At 39.6% G+C, this 23,523-nt stretch overlaps 2 protein-coding genes across 3 annotated transcripts in view; one reads left to right on the top strand and one right to left on the bottom strand.

Moving 5' to 3' along the window:
- Nucleotides 1-2,265: 2,265 nt before the first annotated feature.
- On the bottom strand, nucleotides 2,266-12,449 carry LOC127059646 (uncharacterized). The gene is made up of 4 exons (XM_050974921.1): nucleotides 12,321-12,449; nucleotides 5,219-5,563; nucleotides 2,758-3,279; nucleotides 2,266-2,682 (listed from the first exon to the last, which is right to left on the bottom strand). The coding sequence occupies exons 1-4, from the start codon at nucleotides 12,447-12,449 to the stop codon at nucleotides 2,266-2,268; spliced, it is 1,413 nt and encodes a 470-aa protein (XP_050830878.1).
- ARHGAP5 (Rho GTPase activating protein 5) overlaps nucleotides 2,660-23,523 on the top strand; it is a 47,392-nt gene continuing 26,528 nt past the window's right edge. The window contains exons 1-3 of one of the 2 annotated variants that reach the window (XM_050974715.1): nucleotides 2,660-2,947; nucleotides 10,047-10,151; nucleotides 13,694-17,593. In XM_050974715.1, coding sequence (XP_050830672.1) covers nucleotides 13,871-17,593 — 3,723 coding nt within the window. In that variant the 5' untranslated portion in view covers nucleotides 2,660-2,947; nucleotides 10,047-10,151; nucleotides 13,694-13,870. The remainder of the gene's footprint in view (nucleotides 2,948-10,046; nucleotides 10,152-13,693; nucleotides 17,594-23,523) is intronic. The other variant, XM_050974714.1, reaches the window with a different exon arrangement.

Here is a 23,523-nt window from a genome sequence, read left to right on the forward strand (position 1 = left end):
AAACCACTGGTGCCTGTTGCCTTTTGTGTGGCTGCTGTGCATCCTTGTGAAGAGGGTCCCTCCACACTCCCTGCAGCCAATGACCCTACAAGCTGTTTCCAACTGAGGCACTCCTCGCTGGCCTTGCACACTTCAGGGTTGAGCTTGCTGGGAAAAACTTCCTGCTATTCCCAGGCCTATTCACCTTGCTGAGCTTTTTTTAAAACTAAAATCAGGATCAAAGTAATTTCTACAATCAATTCCTACATGAGAGATCTCCTACATGATGGAGGTTTACCAAAATTCTCTAACATTAACTGTTTATGGGAATTAATACCTAAGCAGAGTTTCAGAAGGATACAGATTTCCTTTAAATTTATGTTAAGCTAAGAAACCTCAAAAGTTGTTTTTGTTTTGTTTTTTTTTTTGTTTTTTTTTTGTTTTTTTTTTTTATTCCATGAATATAAGCTTTTGATTCTGGTAAAGTTAAAGTGGGACTTTAACACTCCAAGGTATCTATTTTCAACAACCTCCCCCCTAAAACAACTCAAAATCAGGTAATTCAAATTAAAATTAAGTTCTGGTTTTAGGGTTGTTTAGCTTGCTTGTCTGTCCTTTAATTTTAAGCTAGCACGTGACTGCAAAAACACTTGAGCAAATGCTGTGATTACAACGTCAAATAATTTTACATTTTTTTAATGTGGGCCTACCTAAGGTGAGTATTCTACAAATATTCTCGTGTAATGTGGTGTCCACGCTAGGCTGTTCAGTCATATTTGACACAAAATGGTTTAGCTAGTGAGAATTTTCTCAAAAATTCAAGTTTACAGGCAATGTGTCTTTAGAAAGGATCTGACTATATAAATATTTTAATTTCCTAACTTTCAGATGAAAAACCTTAAGATGTGCATACAGTATGGAATATTGCACAGAATGAACCATATTGTTATTAAATATTATGATTACAAATAGAACAGTCAAAACTTGGACTGTGCCAAGAATGAGGTTGCTAGTGAAATATTAATTCGTTCCTTTGTATGCAGACATATCAACGATCTTCAGTAATAAATGATGCACAGAATATGCATTTCTGCATGCACAGAGATAAGGTGAACGTGTATGATGACCACAGATGTCCTGTTCCCTGGGTGGATAGAACAGATTAGCACCTACTTACCAGCTCTTTTATGTATGCCATGGCTCACCTGCCACAGCCTGAGGAAACCCAGCTCCAGAGGCAGGAGCACAAAGCTCCTCAGCCCCATCCCTGAGGGATTGGGGTTTACCTATAACCCTGGAGGGCTCTGAGAGGCCGAGGGAGATTTCACCTCGGGCAAGCCATGTGGGGACCCCTCCGAGTGCCTGTGCTGCCTTGGGGGGCTTAACCTGACTGCCAGGGTGTCCAGTGCCTGGAGAGACATTCCCAAGGTGTCCAGTGCCTGGTGTGCCTGCGATGGAATGCCCTAGAAGGATTCCTAAGGTGACCAGTGCCTGGTGTGCCTGCGATGGAATGCCCTAGAAGGATTCCCAAGGTGTCCAGTGCCTGGTGTGCCTGCGATGGAATGCCCTAGAGGGATTCCCAAGGTGTCCAGTGCCTGGTGTGCCTGCGATGGAATGTTCTAGAGGGATTCCCAAGGTGTCCAGTGCCCCTAGAGGGATTCCAAGGTGTCCAGTGCCTGGTGTGCCTGCGATGGAATGCCCTAGAGGGATTCCCAAGGTGTCCAGTGCCTGGTGTGCCTGCGATGGAATGTTCTAGAGGGATTCCCAAGGTGTCCAGTGCCTGGTGTGCCTGCGATGGAATGCCCTAGAAGGATTCCCAAGGTGTCCAGTGCCTGGTGTGCCTGCGATGGAATGCCCTAGAGGACTCCCAAGGTGTCCAGTGCCTGGTGTGCCTGCGATGGAATGCCCTAGAGGGACTCCCAAGGTGTCCAGTGCCTGGTGTGCCTGCGATGGAATGCCCTAGAGGGATTCCTAAGGTGTCCAGTGCCTGGCATGCCCTGAGAAGGAATGTCCTACACATTGTCCTCCAAAGGTGGGTGTCCCACAAGCAGCCCCACGGCAGTGCTCTTTTTCTTTTTAATGATTAACAACGAAAGAAGCGCTGTGTTAAGCCCGCTAAACCTGGGAAATGCTGTGAAAAGTTATAGGCAGCAGGGCAGGAGAGGAGCTGGGGGCACAGGGCTGACCAACCCAGCATTTTGGCATCTCTTAATTCCATCCTGGTCAACCGCCAATTCCCTTCCTTGGAGGCATCGCTGCTGGCTGTAGGCTTAGTGTAGGCCCCACTCAGGCTGGCCGACACCCGAGAGAGCCGGTGGCCCGGGATCGAGCCCGCGGCCGCCTGCACACCTCGGAGCCGCTCTCACGCTGGGGCGCGGCGGCGTCCCGGCCTGCGCCGCTGTCCGAGGCGGGACTCGAACCGCGGTCCCCGAGACTCGCGTCTCCCCGCGATACCCGCGCGGCCACCAGGGCACGAGCAGGCGCGCGCCGCGCGCGCCCCCGCACGGGCCAGGGAGGAGGGAGGGGGGAGGCGGGGCGGCGCGCGTGCGCGCGCAGCTGGGTGCCGGCCGCGCGCGCCCTCCCAGGCTTCCCAGGGAATCCAGCGACAGCAGGAAGAGGCTCTTTCCCGCGCACGCGCAGCTGGCCGGGCGGGCGCGCGCTGAGCCGCGGCGGCGGGAGGGAGGGGGGAGGGGAGGGAAGCTGCTGAGGTAAAGTTAGGGGGAGAGAGAGACTCCGTCAGCCAAGCGAGAGCCGGGGAGGCTCGGCGGCCGCCATTACTGAGCGCCGGGGAGAGAGCGGAGAGGCGGGACGGGGCTGCGGCGGCCGGGAGCGCTCGGGAGCTGAGGGCCGGAGAGCGGAGAGAGCCCCGCGGGGAGGAGAAGCCGCCGGGGGCGCCGGCGTGGAGAGAGCGTCCCGGGAATGCTGCCGCTCCCGCCGCCGCCGAGGAGCCGGATCCCGACCGCGCGAGGTGAGGGGAGGAATGCGGTCCCGTGGGAGCCGGCCCGGCCTGGAGCGGGGCGGCCGGCCCGGCAGGCGGAAGGGGAGCGGGGGGAGGAGGCGGCTGCAGCCCGGCGAGCCGGCGCGGCGGCCGCTGGCTGTAACCAGTTCGGAGGGTTGGGGCCGCGTGGGGAGCGGGCACCGGCCCCGTGCCCCCCGCCCGGCCCCCTCGGCCCCGCCGCGCCACGGAGGGCAGGCGGGAAGGGCAGGGAGCGGGGTGCCTGGTCCCAGACAGGTGATGAAGGCCTGAGCAATGGGAGGGTCTGAGCCTGCTGTACGAGGCTGCCAGCTGGTCACGGCTCTCTAGGGAGGGAGGAAGGCAGGAAGGGGAGCTTCCCTGCTCCTCTCTTCTTCCTTCCTCATTCCCTTCTTTTGCCTAGTCCTTAAGCTTCCTCCCTTCTTCCCTTCCCACTGCCTTTCCCCCCTTTTCTCCTTTCTCTGTACTTATTTTCCTCTTCATTACCTCCTAATACTCATTCACGCCTTCTCTGTTCTTCCTCTACTAAATTTGAACAGTTGTCCATTCCCCTCCTCCTTCCTTTCACCTTCAAATATTGCTCGATATTAAATTTCAGAAAACTTCACTCTCCTAATGATGTGTGTGCATTTCTGTTTTTCCACCAGGTGGATTTTAAGGCTTTGGAATAGGGTAGCCAGTTGCAGTGTTGCAGCTTTCAAGCGTTTTGAATCCCTTCAACCAGCATAACCTTTAGACTCTCTCCACCCAAGGGAATCACCAGAGACATACAGATGTAATGCCATGGTGTTGTAGCTATAGGACATAAGGAGTATGAAACACTGCTTTAATTAAAAAAAAAAGAAGCAGGGCTGTATAGTTATTAAAGGAAGACATACTTGTCACCTTCTCCCCACAATACACCCCACCCCTCTGTGCCCCCCTCTTTTGCTCTTTCCAGTATCGCTTTTGATATCAGCGTGGAATATTTCCTTAATAAGTAGGAGGGGAACGATTTTAAGCTAGACCAAAATAGGCCTGTGGGGGTATGTGTGTATTCTTTAGTTTAGTGTCATGCAGATAAACCGGTGGGTTTTTTTTTTTTTTTTCCTTAATAAAGATCCTTGACAGAAATTTGAAAACTCTACACTGCAGAGTAAAAGCAGCAGAGAGAGAGACAGCATTAGCTGGTCAATTGGACGTCCATTTTAAACCTGTGCATTGAAGCCAGTTGCAGCACTGATGCATGTATACTTAATTCATAAAGAATGAGGAGTTAATAGGTGGCATTTTTGTCAGTTGTGCTGTCCTACCTTCTGAAGAGTCTTCCACATGACAGTTGTTTTCAGCAGTGACATCAGTGACCAGAGTTAGCTGCCTTCTGATACTTATTTATAGTGCATATCTGAAGTAAGGGCATTACAAATATTCATCCAGGTGCATTTTTATAAGGGTTTACTTTCATTTTTTGTGCTGCTTTGAGAATTATTTTCAAGAAGTGCTAAAATTCTTAAAATTCTATTTATAGTACTCTACTAAACTCTGTTACTAGAGCTCAAAAAGTATGATGGAAATGTAAGGGTTTTTTTAAAAGTCTGTAGTAGCAAAAGTACGGGAAATTGTTTAAGCATTTGTTACCTTACCACTAACTTGTTTCAGCATAAGTTGCTTATAAGTGTGGAACATACTGAGCTGAAATAGCTTTTCCCCCCTGAAGTATCCCTATCTAAAGCAGCTGCTATTGTTGTAAAATTGTAAATAATTGCAACCGAATGCCTATCTCTCCCGAGTATTGGACTTTACGTTAGCTAAGGTGTTGCATGTGTAACATAATCCAATTAAATACTTTGGGCTCAGACTAAATTGTTTTAAAATGCTATATTTAGCACTAACAGAACCAAATGCTCCACATGTTTTTCAAGCTGTGTGCTTTCCTAAAGCTGTAGGTGTTTTTTCCGTGTGCAGACTTCATAGAGAAGAAAAGCACTGATCATAATAATAGATTTCTCTGTGTAAGTTTCCCTCTTGGGACTTGCTGTTTGAGTAGATGTGCAAAAATAATTCCATTATGTTTAATAAAGATTGTTAGCGTCAGCATCCTTCTATCTTAAGGCTTCCAAAAGTTCTTTCTGGACCCAAGATAAATCCCATGTACTGGTATCCTTCAGGAATATTTCGCATAAAACTTCACAGAACACTCCTCATCACTCCGTTTAGTAGGCTGCTCCGCGGTGTGTCCTTAGGATTCTGTGCAGAAGGTGTTTTTGGGAGGTGACGCGCCGCGACCTTCTCCGAGAGAGTGGCACTTTGGAAGGCAAACACCCCTCGCGGAGTGCTGCTGGCCCGGTTGCGTCGGGCGAACTGAAAACAGCCCCGTTTGTGGCCATGACGTAGCCGTGCGAGCGAGCCCGTGGTGCATTCCTGCTCGGTGATAAGGCAGGAATGCTTTCCAGAGGGGCCTGCGTCCCGCGGCCGGGCAGGCGCTGCCGCCAGGGGGCTTTGTCCGCGCCGTGCCCGCGTCCCCCGCCCTCGCGGGGAGCGCAGCGCAGCTGGGGGGTCCCGCTCACCCTGGGAGTTCCGGATTAGCGCTCCCGGGGCTTTTTCCTTCCCTGGATCTGTGTTACGTCTCTCCTAATGGGCACACAAAATACTTAATCACTCTTTAATCACTTTTTGTTTGGTTGGTTCTTTTTTTCTTTTTTACTCTGAGAATTTTTAGCCTAAAGGTCAGTGTAAGTGAGCTGGAACAGTATTGCATTTTATAGATTATTGTTTGAACCGTATCATCACTTCCTTGAATTTACAGATTTGGTGAAATATTTAAAGAAAAACGAATTTGTAATTCCTAGTAAGAAAATCTGAAACAATTGTGAAGTTGTTTTGAATTTGCATGTCAACTGTGTTTTTCTAGTACATCTCTTGGAAAACAAAATAATTAATCCGTGGCTAGTTCTGCACATTACATTTTGTGGTAAATAAGAGTTTTTTTCTTTGGCTTTGAGTTAAAATTCCCACGCATTTTTGCAGTTCTGTAGCAGTTGACATTCAAACATGACAGAAGAATGTTTGCATTTAAAAAAGCAAAACCAATATCTGCATGCACGATTTTTGGAAACATATATATAGTTGCATTTTGTCATTTATTTATTTAAGTTGGCTAATTTTTATGCAGAATATTGTTTGTTGCTTGTATATGCCGTTTCCCTTTCTCATTTAGTAATTTTAAAAAGGGGTTAACCAGTGTTGTTTTACACAGGTAGCAATGACACATGCAGCTTGTACAAGGTCAAAAAACAAACTAAGCTTTATGGTGTTGAGTCCTGGATTCTATACTGCAGTTTCTTATGAAGCAAAAGAGTATGAAACTATCCAGATCTGTGGATCAGTAAAATTAATTGTAGTTGCCCATACCAGGATGTAAATTTTTCTTGTTTTTTTTTTCTCCCAGGAAATGAATTTTAGCCCTTTTTCTGTCCTTACTTTGATCCCTCCTTCTATGTCTGCTTCCTTTTCTTTCTTCTATTTTTATAAGTTTTTTTATGGATCCCCCTTGCAAAATTTCTCTATTAGCTCTTTTGTGTTTTTCCTGAATATCTCCATAAATAAGGCTGATTGGGAGACTTGCCCTGAGAAACTTCTCTGACCACTCTGCATGTTTTTGGTTGGAGCTTATCCTGTCCAAAAAGAATTAAGAATTTATTTCTTCTGTAATCTTGCACTTTCCTTCCGTGTTAAAATACAGGCTTTGAAACCACATTGAATGCTTTCAGATAGTCAAAAATCCGAAAATAAGTAACTTGAGAGGCCTGAGTTCAGAATACTGCTGTGCTGGTAATTTAAACCTTTACACTTTACCTCTTTATTGTACCTTGATTTAATTTATGTAGGTTGGTTTGTTTTTTCTGTTGTCAGTTTGGTTTTTTTTTGTGGAGAGCAATAATGATAATAGATGCCCTGGGACTGCTAGATTCCACCTAAAACATGATTTTTTGAGTTCATAAATAATATTTAGGCTCTGGTTTAATTTTGAGTAATACATAGACAGTCTTCAGTGTATCATTAATAGAAGACATTTATTGAGCTTAGTAGGAACTAAGAGCTTTGAACTTATGTCTTTAAACACAGTTTTTTGTTGCTTCATAATATGAAGTTGGCTAGTTGAGGTTTCTCTCTTTTTTTATTTTTAATATACTGATTACTTTGCTTTTGTATGGAGAGAATTATCTAGGCTACAGAACTCCTTTAGGGATTATAGTTGGCTGTCATACTAACCGAATGTGAAATGAACAGCAGTTAGAGTCATCCATTCTCATCCTTCATTTCCCTAGCACGATTAATCAGCATACCACTTCAACTGAATTTCTTTTCAGCCAGAGGATCACTGTTGTCCCTTACTGTCTTGCTGTTGCTTGGTTGAGCTTAATTTCTGATAAGCAATCTGAATAATGTTTTTTCTCATGTTGGCTGATACTTGGGTAATTGTTGTGTTTAGCATTATTTATAAATGAGATCTCAAGTATGGTTAGTTAAGGTTACCAGCACTTGTGAAGGCAAGAATATTGGTGTGTTTGTAAAATGGACAGGACACATTGTGTTAGGACCTCAGCAGATTTAAATGTTTTGAAATTGTTGATGAGGTGACATTGGTATACTTTGGTTTCATTTCTAAAATAGATTTTCACCTGAAGGGAAGATTTCTTATACTTGCTTGAGTGAAAAAGATAACTCTTTGTTAAAACTGAATGAGAAATGACAATGTTACATTAAGGTACATCAACATCTTTTTTTTCTAACTGGTTGTTAGAAGGGAAAACAGTGGAATTCTTACTCTGTTTTGGGGAGGGCTGTAGTTACTGATGTGCTGATAGATCTCAGATGTTAGGTATTGTAGTAAATGTTTTCCAGTGCCAGGTTTTGGTTCTCAAAAAGTATGAAGAGAAGAATGAGTTGATATAAGAACTTGGTGTCTATAGTAACTTGAATCTGGAGCTGTAACTTTCTTGGAGTCATGATCTGTGTATTTTGAGTGCACAACCCTTTGAAACTCATCCTCCAGACCATTTCACTGACACCTAATGTGTTCGAATTTACTTGGTGATCTGCTGTACAGGTTACAGTAAGTTTCTTTTGGTGTATTCGTATACCTTATATAGCAGACTAGGCTGTGATGGGCCTTTTATTCACTTGTGCTTTTTTTTGTTTGGCCAGGTAATTTACAAACACATTTGCAAGAGTATGCCGATTGAAACTAACCCCAGAAAATACTGGTCCATAAACTGTTGAGTCTAGGCAAGACTACAGAGTGAGTAAAGGATTTGTGGAAAACACCCTTTATTTTCCCTGTTTAGGCAGACTGCCTAAATAGTTGATGGTCATAAGGAATTCTGTGGACTCTTTCAGACAACATTTTTGCTTCAGCCATGTTAGGCCTAAAACATTTGTAGGTTCGGAAAGCAATTTTGGAGGGTATTGAGAAATACTCAAGGGTGTTTATCTGTAAGTGATTTTCTTGACTGTGGACTCATCTACAAGTTCCTGTGCAGCCACTATTACTTAATACTGATAGATGATTAATTCTTCAAGTATTTATTACTTGCTAGTAATATGACATTCTATTCTAGTGTTTAGAGTTCAGCTTGGAAGACTTTGGGAAACATGTGTTTGTAAATAGGGCTTTCTCTGGTGTCTTAATGTTTCTCACTGATGTTGTGGGGGCCTGTGTTTGAGCTTTCCCTTGTGGCAGTGTCCCTCAAGCCTCAGATGCATTCTTGCAAGTGGAGACACTTTTCTCTCACTCTGTCTACTCTTCCACGTACTCAGTTCTTCAGAGTTCCATTGTGTTTTTCCTCATGAGCAAGCATCTGCTCTGCTCAGCTAGCTGTGGATGTAGAGGAGTGCCTCAGCTTGGAGGTAAGGGCAGGGAACAGGACTTACTGCCTATCTTCTCTATCAAGTGATAGAATTTAGCACTGAAGCTCAGCCAGGCTTAATAGACTGGACTGATAGACTGTTGCCTATAGATTTTGCAGGACTGATAGACTGTTGCCTATAGATTTTGGTGTTGTTTGGTACCACCAGATTAGTTACTTTGTATTGGTATATTGTTTATGAGTATTACCAAACCTTTTTTGTCCAAAAGAAAATATACTAGAGCCAAGTGAATATTATCTTCAAAGCAAAGTTAAATTATTAAGAATATAATTGTAAAAGGCAAAACAAGAAATAGTTCTGTTGTTTTGATGTAGTATTTAGCACATATACAGCATGGTGCTGCATCTTACTTAACAATGACACCTTTCCTCAGTTGAAAATGGCTTACATAATATTCCAGTGGAAGTGCCTCAAGTTCCTTTCCTGTTCTGCATCTTAGTGTGTGGATCACCGGCCTGGCTAAGTCTGGGTTTTATGTGGATGCAAAGGGAAGAACAATGGAGGAGAGTTCTGTTACTGATTACTTTATAGTAGCATCCCTGCAGTGAGATCAGCACTTAAAAGGGTTATATTAATAATTTTTTTGTACCCTAGTTGTGAATTCAAAATCTTCAAATACAATTATATTTTCAGTTGATAATTTGTCACAGCTTGTGAGTCCTTTTCATTTAGAAGTGGTGTACTACAGGTAAAAGGGTTTTGAGCTAGACTATACTTTTTTCCTATTAATAGAATATATATACATAGACATATATTTGTTTAATATATTTTGTACTTATGACTATACCAACTTTCTCTTGCAAATCTATGTTCTAAATACTTTTGAATTCCAAAATATTCTAGAAGTGATTAGTGATTTTTATAGCTCATATTTTATATGTTATCTGAGAAACTGCATTTTTTTTTTTCATAACAGGCTTCTGCAACCTAGGTATTGTTGAAGTATCAAGTTGAAATTCAAATCACAACCACTTGTGAACTCTGCCCTCTCTCAAATATTAATAGGTGTGCTTACAGGATTTAAACCCTCCAAATTTAGACAAAGACCAGCTTGAGTTTTGTTAATGGGTTTATAATAAGGAAAACAATCCTCATGCATAGGTGAAGTGTTAAACCTTCTCTGATTGCTGCTTCTCTCTTCATAAACTTGAAACTTTTAATGGTTCTTTTTTTTTGTTTTCAGATCCCTCAGGGAAGGACTTACTGAAGGGCACTGTTTAAATGTATGACATTACTGCAGGAAGATAGCAGCAGGAGAGTCATCTTGCTTTGCACCTCTTTCCTAAGGGTAAGTTTGGGCTTTAGGCCTTTATAACGTGTTTAAAGGTGGGTAAATAACTACAAACTGCTACCTTATTTTCTTTATAACTACGCTTGGAAATCTACAAGTCTGTAAAGACCAGGTCCTACAGTGCATCTGTAGATGGTCAGAGATTCTTCCTACGGTGATGTCAGATGCTTTGTATTATTTTCAATCCTATGATTGAAATTAGTTGGAGAGATCAAAGAACCCCTCCTTTGAATCTGTAACAAAGGTGGGGGGGAGGGTTAGATGAATTGTAGTGTTTACAATTTGTTATAATTGAATTAGGCAGATTGAACTAAGATAATGGAACGAATTTACAATGAATTTCTAGTGTGCATGCTTTAAAACAGTGCAAAACGATAAAGTAAATTTACATTAGTGGTATAGTGAAATGGAAAACCTTCCATTTGGAGAACAGTTTAATGATGATTACATATTAAATGTGAAGCCATTATAATGTCAGATTTTTACCAGTTTTATTACTTAATTAACATAGATTTCATTCAGTGACTTTGTACAATCAGGGCAAAGTAGGAACTGTATTAAAAAAACCCCAAAAACCAAAAACAAACCCATGCTGCTTTTAAGTATCTTTAGTGATTCAGCTTCTACTATGGTTAAAATATTTCATGTCAGAACTTTAATGAGAGACTGATGTGTTTGTTCTCCCTTTGTCAGTGTCCCCCTTCACTCTTTGTATTTACTTGCTTAAAAATGTATTGATTTAACAAAACCTTTTGTAGATGGAGGAGGAACAACTTTTGTTTCTGAGGATGCAGAGTATCTGAAAGTATTGATTGTTTCTTATAAACTAATTGCAAATTGACAGTGTCTTCCTGATGAAATGAAGTAATCATGTGGATGAAGATTTTTGTGTTCTAGTTTAGTCCACATGAAATCTGTATTGTGCTGTGGCAAACAGAAAACATTTTATAGTGGAAGTGCTGACTGAATTTCTCATTCTAGCAGTTTGAATGATGCTACTATGATAAGCTTTGCTTTAGAAAGAAAACACTGGGTTTATTTGTGGTGATATAAATACTGCTTGTAAAGGATGTTACTTTTGCTAAGTATTTTTATTCCTGGAGCCATTTTCTGTTAGGTCCAAATTCTGTGTTTTAAGAATATAATAAACACAATGGAAACAGTGAGAAGCAAAATTTAAAATGTGACTTGTCTTTCTGAATGGGTCTTTGAATAATCTGATTTAACTGAAAAAGAAATCTGAAATCTGGCATAAAAGTTTCAGTTTTTGCAATATAAAAGCTCTTGAGTATAAAAATTAGTTGTTCCTCTTTATTTTGTAATGAAGTTGATACTTCCTTAAAAAAGTACTTTCCTTTTCTATGTTTTCCATAATGAACAGCTGGTTTTATGTATGTAGTCTGTATTTTATATTTTGGTTACTTAATTGTTGCCAAGCAGGACAAAGTATATAGCACTAAAATTTCAGTATTGACTCTTGTTATACTTTCATTCTGATAAGGACTATTTATAGGTTTATTTCAGTACAAATGTGTTGTTACTTTGTACTCTACAAATGTAAAAGCAAATATGTTAAGTACAATGGTATCTGCCTTTCTTTTGTAGTGCCATGTAATAGTTGTCCTTTTACCAAGAAAATGAGAGGTATTTTTATAAAAATATTTTCAGAGAGGATAGAACAGTGTAGGTTGGAAGAGACCTCTGAATGTCCTCTTGTCCAGCCTCCCTGCTCAAGCAGGGTCATCTAGGTCAGGTTGCCAAGATATGTGTCCAGGTGTCTTTTGAATACCTTTAGTGCGGGAGCCTTGACAACTTCCCTGGGCAAGCCAGGCCAGTGCTCAGTCGCCCTCACAATAAAAAAAGAATTTTTTTATTCCTGATGCTCATATGGCATCTTCTGTATTTTAGTCTGTGCCCGTGTCCTCCTGTCGTGTTCCTGGGCACCACTGAAAAGAGTCTGGCTCTGCCTTCTTTTCACCTTTCCTCCAAATATTTGTACACATTGATGAGATCTTCCCTGAGTCTTCTCTTTGCCAGGTTAAACAGTCCTAGCCTTTTCTTAAATGAGAGCTGCTGTGGTGCTTTAACCCCTCGCTGTATTCTCCAGTAGTTCTGTATCTCTACTGTACTGTGGAACTGGACACAGTGCATCAGGTGTGGCCTTACCAGTGCTGCAAAGGGGGGAAGGTTAACCCTGTCAGTTAACCTTCTGTAGCTGGCACTACTTTGTCTAATGCTGCCCGGGGTGCTCTTAGCCTTGTTTGCCACAGGTGCACACTGCTGGGTGGTGCTCATGTCCTCTGGGATCCCTAGGTCGCCCTCTGGACAGATGCCCTTCAGGCAGCTGGCTCCAGCATGTCCTGGTACATGGGCTTATTCCTCCCTGCAGGCAGGAATGTATCATTTGCTACTCCTAATTTTTTCATCAGCAAACTTGCTGAGGATGCATTCTTCCCCATCATCCAAGTTATTAATGAAGATACTGAACAGTATTGGACCCAATACTGGCCTGCAGAATGCACTGCTGGTTACTGGCCCCCAAGCAGATTTCATACCACTCATCACCATCTGCTGGGACCAGTCATTTGGTCAGTTTTTTCTGTCTTCCTCATAATGTAATTGATCCAAAACCCACAAATGCATTTCCACTTCCAGTATGCTTGCATGGAAAGTCTTCTGATAATAACTGAGAGTTAGTGGTGATTGTTATACTTGATGACAGCTTCAATAAAGCCACTGGAACCTTGTAGTAATTCTGTGAAACTCTGAATGTAGATATAGTAGTTTTTGTTTTCAATTAATAGAAGTTTGTTTTTTTCCATGGAGACAGAATGAATGAAGCAACATTGTAGTCCTAAAATCTATACATAACTCCTACTCTTAGTATTTGTATGATATTTGTGTTTTTCTGTAGAATTCATGTTCGAAACATTTCCTTAAAAGCATTTTGCTGTTAGTACACAAATCAAGTAGTCTACATCTGGGTATAGGTAGCAGCTGAGGCATGTGGCCAACTGCCTGCTTTTACAGCTACTTGTTTTGCAATTTCCTTTACTGCAACCTAAGCTTAAACCTACAAATGCACACAAAAGTAATGTTATTCTTACAGATGAGCATGATACCTAGTGAAAATTTGAGTGTGAATAGAAGTGCATGAATATTGGGTTGGGTTTAGAGTTTTTATGTTGTATTTTTGCTTTTTTTGTGCCCAGTATTTGTAAGCTAAGGAGCAGAACAGTGGTTTGGGTGTGGGGTTTCTTTTTTTTTTTAGAAGTACGCTGCTCAGCTATCAAAACAGCTGACAAAGTACTACTAAACTGTGCTTAAAATCTATTTATTTTAAAATCTGTAGTATAAATAGCATTAGCATTACTGAATTATGAATTTATGGTCTCATTCAAAGTAGTTGTAGAATTTTCATATATACAAAAAATCAGGGTCATCAAGCACAAGTGCTTCTTAAAGTCTCTTTTCCCTCATGAATATTACAAAGAAATACCTGCAATCTTGATTTTTTTTTTTTCTTCTGTATTTTTTAGGAAGATGATGCTCCTTGTCCAGGTTATCTAAGGTTCTCTTAATCACAAGCTGAAGCAGGAACAACTGAAGGCAATTTCTGGAACCCTGGATATACAATTCAAATTTGTAGGAACCTTTTCCAGAATGAAAACCACATACAGTTACCTTGATAATTGCAAAAGGATGAGAGGAAAGTTATGATGGCAAAAAACAAAGAGCCACGTCCCCCATCTTATGCTGTTAGTGTTGTTGGACTGTCTGGAACTGAAAAGGATAAAGGTAATTGTGGAGTCGGAAAGTCATGTTTGTGCAATAGATTCGTTCGTTCAAAAGCAGATGAATATTATCCTGAGCATACCTCTGTGCTTAGCACAATTGACTTTGGAGGAAGAGTTGTTAACAATGATCACTTTTTGTACTGGGGTGACGTAACACAAAGCGGCGAGGATGGAATTGAGTGCAGAATTCATGTAATTGAGCAGACTGAGTTCATTGATGATCAGACTTTCTTGCCTCATCGGAGTACAAATTTACAACCGTACATAAAACGTGCAGCTGCCTCCAAACTGCAGTCCGCAGAAAAACTAATGTACATTTGCACAGATCAGCTGGGCTTGGAGCAAGACTTTGAGCAAAAACAAATGCCTGAAGGGAAATTAAACATCGATGGGTTTTTATTGTGCATTGATGTAAGCCAAGGATGCAATAGGAAATTCGATGATCAACTTAAATTTGTGAATAATCTTTATATCCAGCTCTCAAAATCTAAAAAGCCCATAATAATAGCGGCAACAAAATGTGATGAATGTGTGGATCATTATCTGCGAGAGGTTCAGGCCTTTGCTTCAAATAAGAAGAACCTTGTGGTCGTGGAAACATCAGCAAGATTCAATGTCAATGTTGAAACATGTTTTACTGCACTGGTACAAATGATGGATAAAACTCGTGGTAAACCTAAAATAATCCCCTATCTGGATGCCTATAAAACTCAAAGACAGTTAGTTGTTACGGCAACAGATAAGTTTGAAAAACTTGTCCAAACTGTGAGAGACTATCATGCAACTTGGAAAACTGTTAGCAACAAACTGAAAAACCACCCTGATTATGAGGAGTACATAAATTTGGAAGGAACAAAAAAGGCCAAAAATACATTTTCAAAACACATAGAGCAACTTAAACAGGAACATATTAGAAAGAGAAAAGAAGAATACATTAATGCATTGCCAAGAGCTCTTAATACTCTTCTATCAAATCTTGAAGAGATTGAACTTTTGAGCTGGTCAGAAGCCTTGAAGGTAATGGAGAAAAGGCCTGACTTCCAGTCCTGTTTTGTAGTGCTTGAAAAAACACCCTGGGATGAAACTGACCACATAGATAAAGTGAATGACAGAAGGATTCCATTTGACCTTCTCAATACCCTAGAGGCAGAAAAAGTTTATCAAAACCATGTGCAGCATCTTATATCCGAAAAAAGGAGGGTTGAAATGAAAGAGAAATTCAAAAAGACTCTGGAGAAAATCCAGTTCATTTCACCCGGACAGCCTTGGGAAGAAGTTATATGTTTTGTGGTGGAGGATGAAGCATTCAAATACATAACTGATGCAGATAGTAAGGAAGTGTATGCTAGGCATCAGAGGGAGATTGTTGAAAAAGCCAAAGAGGAGTTTCAGGAAATGCTTTTTGAACATTCAGAGTTATTTTACGATCTGGATCTTAATGCAACACCAAGTACAGATAAAATGAGTGAAATTCATGCAGTTCTGAGTGAAGAACCTAGATACAAAGCTTTACAGAAACTTGCACCTGATAGAGAATCTCTCCTGCTCAAACATATAGGATTTGTTTATCACCCAACTAAAGAAACTTGTCTCAGTGGCCAAAACTGCATGGACATAAAAGTGGAAGAGTTGCTTGCCAACAGTCTTCTGCAACAAGACCACGGACGCTCAAATTTATACCATGATAGTGCCAACATTGATAAAATCAATCTTTTCATTTTGGGCAAAGATGGCCTTGCACAAGAATTGGCAAATGAAATTCGGACACAATCCACTGATGATGAATATGCATTAGATGGAAAAATATATGAACTAGATCTTAGGCCGGTTGATGCCAAATCCCCATACTTGCTGACTCAGTTGTGGACTTCAGCCTTCAAACCACATGGTTGTTTCTGTGTGTTTAACTCTATTGAATCACTGACTTTTATTGGGGAGTGCATTGCAAAAATAAGGGCTGAAGCATCTCAGATAAGGAGAGACAGGTATATGGCTAATCTTTCATTTACATTAATATTGGCTAATCAGAGGGACAGTGTTAGCAAGAATCTACCTATTCTGAGACATCAGGGACAGCAATTGGCTAACAAGTTACAGTGTCCTTTTGTAGATGTGCCTGCTGGTACCTACCCACGCAAGTTTAATGAGGCCCAAATAAAACAAGCTCTGAGGGGAGTACTGGAAGCAGTTAAACACAATTTCGATGTTGTAAGTCCAGTTCCCACCATTAAAGATCTGTCAGAGGCTGACTTAAGGATTGTCATGTGTGCCATGTGTGGCGATCCGTTCAGTGTGGATCTTATTCTTTCACCTTTCCTCGATTCTCACTCCTGTAGTGCTGCTCAGGCTGGCCAGAATAATTCTTTAATGCTTGATAAAATAATAGGTGAAAAGAGACGTCGAATACAGATAACAATATTATCATATCATTCTTCCATTGGTGTAAGGAAAGATGAACTTGTTCATGGATATATACTGGTCTATTCCGCGAAGCGAAAGGCATCCATGGGAATGCTTCGGGCATTTCTTTCTGAAGTTCAGGATACAATTCCTGTCCAGTTGGTGGCTGTTACTGATAGCCAGGCAGACTTCTTTGAGAATGAAGCAATCAAGGAGCTCATGACTGAAGGAGAACACATAGCAACAGAAATTACAGCTAAGTTTACAGCTTTATATTCATTATCTCAGTATCATCGTCAAACTGAGGTTTTCACATTGTTCTTCAGTGATGTATTAGAGAAGAAAAACATGATTGAAAGTTCCTACATGTCAGACAGCACAAGGGAATCAACACATACAAGTGAAGATGTTTTTCCAAGATCTCCGAGAGGAGGTTCCCTTGACTATAATTACCCAGATTCAGAGGATGATGCTGAAGGACCACCGCCTTACAGTCCAATTGGTGATGATGTAAGGTTACTTCCAGCACCTAGTGATCGTTCAAAGTACCGACTGGATTTGGAAGGAAATGAGTATCCTATTCACAGTACACCAATCAATTGTCATGACCATGAACGCAACCATAAAGTGCCTCCTCCGATAAAACCGAAACCGCTCGTTCCAAGAACCAATGTGAAAAAACTGGATCCTAACCTCCTGAAAACAATTGAGGCAGGTATTGGCAAAAACCCCAGGAAACAGCCTTCTCGAGTGCCTGCAGCACCACCAGAAGATACAGATCAATCTGACAACTATGCCGAACCTATTGACACGATTTACAAACATAAAGGCTTTGCAGATGACATCTATGCGGTTCCAGAGGATAGTCAGAATCGTATTATTAAAGTTCGAAACTCAATTGTTATAAATACCCAAGGTGAGGAAGAAAATGGGTTTTCTGATAGAGTATCCAAAAGTCATGGGGAAAGAAGGCCTTCAAAATACAAGTACAAGTCTAAGACACTGTTCAGCAAAGCCAAGTCTTACTATAGGAGAACACATTCGGATGCAAGTGATGATGAGGCTTTCACCACCTCTAAAGGTAAAAGAAAAGGAAGGCATCGTGGAAGTGAAGAAGACCCACTTCTTTCACCTGTTGAAACATGGAAGGGTGGCATAGATAATCCGGCTATTACATCAGACCAAGAGTTGGATGAGAAAAAAATGAAAAAGAAACCCCACAAAGTAAAAGAAGATAAGAAGGTAAGTCAATTAATTTAAATTTTATTTACAACTTCTGTTGCATTGTAAAATGGGTGGGAAGAGACAAAATATGCAAGAGTTGCACTCTCCTTTGAAACAGCTGCTTTAAAATTTTCAAATGGTATTTGATTTTTTTTTTGTCCTATTAAATTCCTATTAAGTTGCTTGGAACTAGTGAACCTTAGTGAGTGATATAGTTTGTCTATCAATATAGTCAGCTATTCAATAAATGTCAGGTTTTTTCATCTCTACTTACATGTGGAGGCTTCCTTCCACTTGAATAAGGTGATGTGGTGTTTTTTTAAGGAAAAAGCTGCTTTGTGAGTTCTTGAGTAGAACCGGTTCTTTCAGTTGTTGCAATTTTTGCTGTTGGAATGAGGTTTAGGGCTGGTGAATGAAAGGAGTGATTTCTTTTTAATTCTTAGTTGTCTAGCTGGAATTCTAGAGCAAGTGCATAAAAAGAAAACCATATATAGTAGTTCTACTGACTGCTGCATATTCCTAGTGAGGGCAAGCAGGTAATCAAGTTGAAAGTTGTACTACCTTTATGGTTCTCTGTAAAAACAGAATAAAGGGAACAAAACAGAGAAATAAAGGGAAAATAATAATGTTGCAGTTTACTTGAAAAATGTTTCATCTTCATGCCTGAGAGTTAATTATTTTTTGACTGGCTTTGTGGTATGGATTCTAGATGTACATTGTTTATAGTTTAGATTTTCATTTTAGGCCAGCAGTCATTGTGTTAGGTATAGTTTTGACATGAAATCAGTAGTGTTCCTGATCAGTTAGATATTTTCTTTCTTGTCTCAAAAGAATCTGACCTTTGTAATATTATATTTTGTAGCATTTTAAAAATGTCACTTTTTTAGCCTAAATTTGATCGTACAAGAGCAGAAATAAGTTTTGTTAAAGTAGAGCATAGTTAAATTTAACTAATAGATAAAATTTGTGCTGGTATGCAGCTGTGATTTGAATTACACATGGCTTATTTAAAGGCCACTAAATTTTCTCAGGCTTACTCATATGCATGGATAATGATGTCTTGTGGGTATAAAATCATATGGTTAAAAATACTTTGAAGTTATTCTTTTGGAGAAACTTAGATTTTTTAAAAAAAACTATAATTTATATATTTTTCATAGAATCATTGATAATATCCAGAGTTGAAAGGAATCCATACAGATCATTGAGTCCAGCTTCTGGACTCCCTCTGCTTGAAATAATCTTTCTACATAGAAACCAAAATGTAGTTGCATAATCTTCCTTCTGTCACAGCTGTGTCGAGTTGAGAGCAAGTTACTCTGAGTTGAATATATTTATGTGTTAAACTGAGTAGATTACTATAGTGGGGGTCTTCTCTTCCTAAAATTGTGTCAGGAAATCCCCCGATGGCTCTTACAAAGCCTCCACTTCTGGTTTTGGCCCATTGAGAAGAAGCCTGAGTTGGAAGTTTCAGGCTGTTTTAATTTTTGTAGTGGCTAAGTTTCTTGAAGAGTAGAATTGTTTAAAGTTTTGGTTGCTTGGTGATTTGTTAGTTATGGGAGTGTTTTTTTTCTGAGGGAGGGCGGTGTATTTTACTCACAAGTAGCAAAGCTGCTACTATTAAATTAGTAAAAACTTTTAATAATTGTGGACATTATTGTAATTGAGAAAACAAATTTGATTTGATAGCTCAAATGTTTGCAAGTTTTCAAAGTATCTTGAGTGCTCAGTGCTTTTGATAAGTAGTGACTTCTCTTGAGTGTTGACTTGAATGAAGTTGAAGTGAGAGTAGTTCCAGTTCAAGTGAGTCATTCTAGTTCATTATCTGTTTCTTTGAGTTTTCAGCAGTTAATTTTATTTCAGAAGAGATGCAGATTTTTAGTTTTGAAACTTTTTCTGCATGTTTTCCTGTGTTGTTTTGGGTGCGCACCTAGTAGTCTTTTATTACAGAAACGCAAAAATTATTCAAATGATGTTGTCCTTGTCAAATGTTCTTTGGTCCATGCAAGAGATGTCAGTGCACCACTATTTACAGACTGCTTGCTGGGTTTTTTTGAGAATTGTGACCCCTTGAATTTGAAAGAGGTAAATAGAACTTTTGTACTTCTTTCTGATACTTTTTCTGAATTTTTCAGCTCTGTGTAAAGGGAAAATAGGGTACACATGTAACTATTCTTGCTTTAATTAGAGTGATTCTGAAGTACAGAAATCTTATGAACAAAATGAATTTGTTTGGCAAAACTTGAATTTTGAAGTCTGAACTCCTAATTTTCTTTTTCCAAGATTGTTGTTTTTTGGGTTTTTTTTTTTAAGCCCAAGTAGGATGTAACATTCTTGATACTCCTTGCATTTTTGTTGGTTTGAGATGTAGTGTTTCTGGGTGGGTTTCTTGTAGGGTGTCTTAGGAGAGACATGACTGTGTTGAAGGATGCTCATTCTGTCCTGATCTTTCAGATCCAGTGTCCCAACTCAGGATAAAATCACTTTAAAAAAAAAGGCACTAGGGCAGATATAGGGAGGTAGAGAATGGATGTAAAGTGATTGTAGGGTTCAGGTAAAAAAACTGAAGGGAAAAAGGCAAGCGTTGGTTGAGTAGGAAGGAGGAAGCAGTATTTGACAAACAGCAGAGTAGGAAAATTAATTGCTGTAGTTTGGCTAACACATATGTATCAAACTTTAAAAATCTATTGAGGACATATGTTATTAAAGGCAGAAGTAAATACTCAGAATTGTGCTACTTGTTGCTATTTGGAAGCAAAAATTAAAAGGTTTTACTGTGGAGAGTATAGCAATGACAAACCTGTGGCAAGCAGGTAACATTACTTGCATGGTCATGTAGGGTTTCTTATTGCCAAAAAAACCAATTTAAAACTCAGACCAGTTAAGCAAGTGTGCTTTGGTCTGAATTATTTGCCCATATTTTTGTCCATAACACTGTGCTAGTGTTCTTGTTTCAGGATACTTGTAGTCAGAACTGGAAGAGCATCATCCTTGAGCTCTTCTTTCAGTTATCAAAGAAATAATTTCTCTGAAGACTTTTATGTCCTCATTCTTACTGCTCTTAAAAACTCATCCAGAGCTTCTCTTTCCTCTGTATTGGTGAGGAGTATTGCAATTCCTAGTTTTCACTCTTCCTTATTGTATACTTTCTCCCGAAATGTTTCTTTTTCTGGCCAGTCACCTCCAAAGTGGTGAAGAGAAAATGGTTACTTCTTGGCCTGATTTTTGAGAAGATTTAAAAACAAATTGGAATTTTCCTCTGAACCTGTTTTTGAATGAGGATGACTGAAACTGTGCATAGTATTGCAAGGAATAACAGTGCATAACAGTGCATAACAGTCATAACAGTGCATCATGTAATCTTATTGTTTGCTGATATCTATTAGAAATTACTACCCAACACAACTGTGTGCTTGCACCCAACCTTTGTTGTTTTAGGTGCCTTTGACCTGCTCATGTCCTTGATGAGGACATGAGTAATGTCCAGGTAATGACTCCATACTGCACAGTACAGGTGGTTTATTGTACATGCACACATGTAAATCACCTGTATATTACAGCACATGCTACAGGCACATTACACCATATATGTTTTATTAGTTGTGCATTTCAGTGTAGGTTTTTTCCATTACTCTACGACTTTGTCCTTTTTGTTGCTGAATATCACCTTTTTTCTGTTCCTCCAGTTGTGGCTGTAGTTTCCTATATGCCATCACCAGGTGCCTTACTGAAGTCTAGATTGGTAAAACCAACAGATGGTGGTTCAGTCTTTGTCTCTAGAAAAGAAAAAGTGGAAAAACCTGAATCAGTATAATCTAATTTGTGATACACCCAGCTTTATCCTTTTTTATTTTATTAGCAAATGTCTAAATGTTCTGAGAAGATTTGTGATAAGACCTTGCATGTGCTATTAACAAGTGAACTGTTGAACTTTTTCTGGTGGGGATAAATATGAAGAGCAATAATGAGGAGGAGAAGAAAGCAAGCAGACTGGCTTGAATCACAGGACTTGTTAGCCAGGTTCATGTGTAGTTGTGTGTGCACAGTGGGCTTGATATATTTCAAGTGCATGTTGTTTATATTTGAAGTGCATGTTGTGTGCTAATATTTGTTAAACTGTAGTGGCCTTTTTTTCTTCACATACAGAACTTCTTCTGTAAAGTTTCTCCTAGGAAAAAAGCACCTTGTCCTTTCTGCTGTTAAACAAAATAGCAAAAAAGTGCATTTTTGCAGAGTGAATTCTCCCCTATATTGGCATGCTTTCTATGTTTGATTATTTATTTCCTTCATGGTGTTCACAATCTTTCGAGGAACTAAGCACACCTTGAAGTGTTAAAATGCAGCTTTGCCTCAGCTGTTTCTCCTTTGCCAAGTTAGTCTTTTCCAGCTGAGATGTGTGCTCATTCATCTTCGTGTCTTTATCAAAACCTGCAAGTGGGAATTACAATTAGATGCTTGTCTCAATTAGAACTTTTAATGTTAAGGTCTAGTGTAAACATTATTGGTGTTGGTACACATGAAAAGCAGCAGGCTTGCCAGCTGTATTATAAATTATTTTTGTTTTCAGTTTAACTTAATGAGTTTGGAGATACAAAAACAAAACAAAACAAAAAAAAAAACAAACCAAAAAACAACAACAAAAAAAAAAGACCTGTGGAAAATTTCAGGTCAGGAAAGGAGATGAGGATTCCTAGAGGAAAAGGATCTTGCTGAAGAAAGCCTTCTAGTATCTTCGATAAGATGAACCGCTTCAATAGCCTTAAAGCAGCAACTGATGCCTTTTATGCATTAATATAAAACCCAAACCACAGTAGTCCTTGGCTTTCCATTGTCTCACAGTGTAAACAAACCCAATGTAAATAGTATAAAAAACTATTTGTAAGTAAATCTGGAAGAATTATTGTTAATATTACCATGAAATAATAACTAGTTATTTTTGACCTTTGTCATAATTTAGTAATTCCCTCTTCGGCAGGAAGCCTGCGTGATGTGGAAACCTGTAGGTATTCCATACAGTGACAATTAATAACCTTATTATTGGTTTTTGCAATGGAATTGATGAGTATTAAGACTTTACCCATCTACTTTAGAGCTCTTATCTTTGTGAACACTTTGAGATATATTCAGTGTCAGATTTAGGCTGTATTTTTTTCACCTCTTACAGAGAGAGTATAATTAAGTTTTTATTCTCCACAACATATCAAGAACAGCAAATATCCTGAATGAATTTTTGCAATGGGTAAGGCAGAGCCCTATATTGAATTTTTTAAGTACTTCCTAAAACACATCCTAACTAGAGAGATCTTGTAAACAAGATAGTAAATTACCTGTATAATGATAATTCTTTGGCATGCCATTGTTAAAATCTTAAAAACTTTCACTATTTAGTTTCTTTGGTCAATAACCTTTGATTATTCAAGGTTCAAGGTCTGATTTTTTTTTTTTTTTTGTGTCAGTGGAGTTTCCATATTGCTAAATTAAATCTGAAAAGTATTTTAAAACATTCTGCCTTGTAACCCTGTTTGCAGACTACACTTGTTACTTCCAAAGAAGTTTCTGAGTTACTTCTTTCCATTTTCATTTATATCGAGATGATTGTAAGGTGCTCTTTACTTTAAATTAATCTGAAAACTTTTCTCAATATTTTAGCAAGAAAAATCCACTAGCATCTTGCTGAATTCTCACATATTTCACGCTGGCTTTTTAGAACATGAAGCAGTGCATTTGTCATCTATTTTTCTATGCTTAAACTTGATTTCTGCCATTATAATTTCAAAACTGTATGAAATTTTATCTTCAAACTATTATGGAAATAGTGTGAGGAACAGTAGCACCCATGTGTGTTGATCTCAGTTTTAGTAAGATTATGGTAAACGTGAGCAATGGAAAATCAACTTACATTCTTATTCAGCTGTTCCTGTGTAAATTCACTGGTTAATTTAGTAAAA

Source organism: Serinus canaria, chromosome 5 (assembly GCF_022539315.1).
Source record: "Serinus canaria isolate serCan28SL12 chromosome 5, serCan2020, whole genome shotgun sequence".
Lineage (NCBI taxonomy): Eukaryota > Metazoa > Chordata > Aves > Passeriformes > Fringillidae > Serinus > Serinus canaria.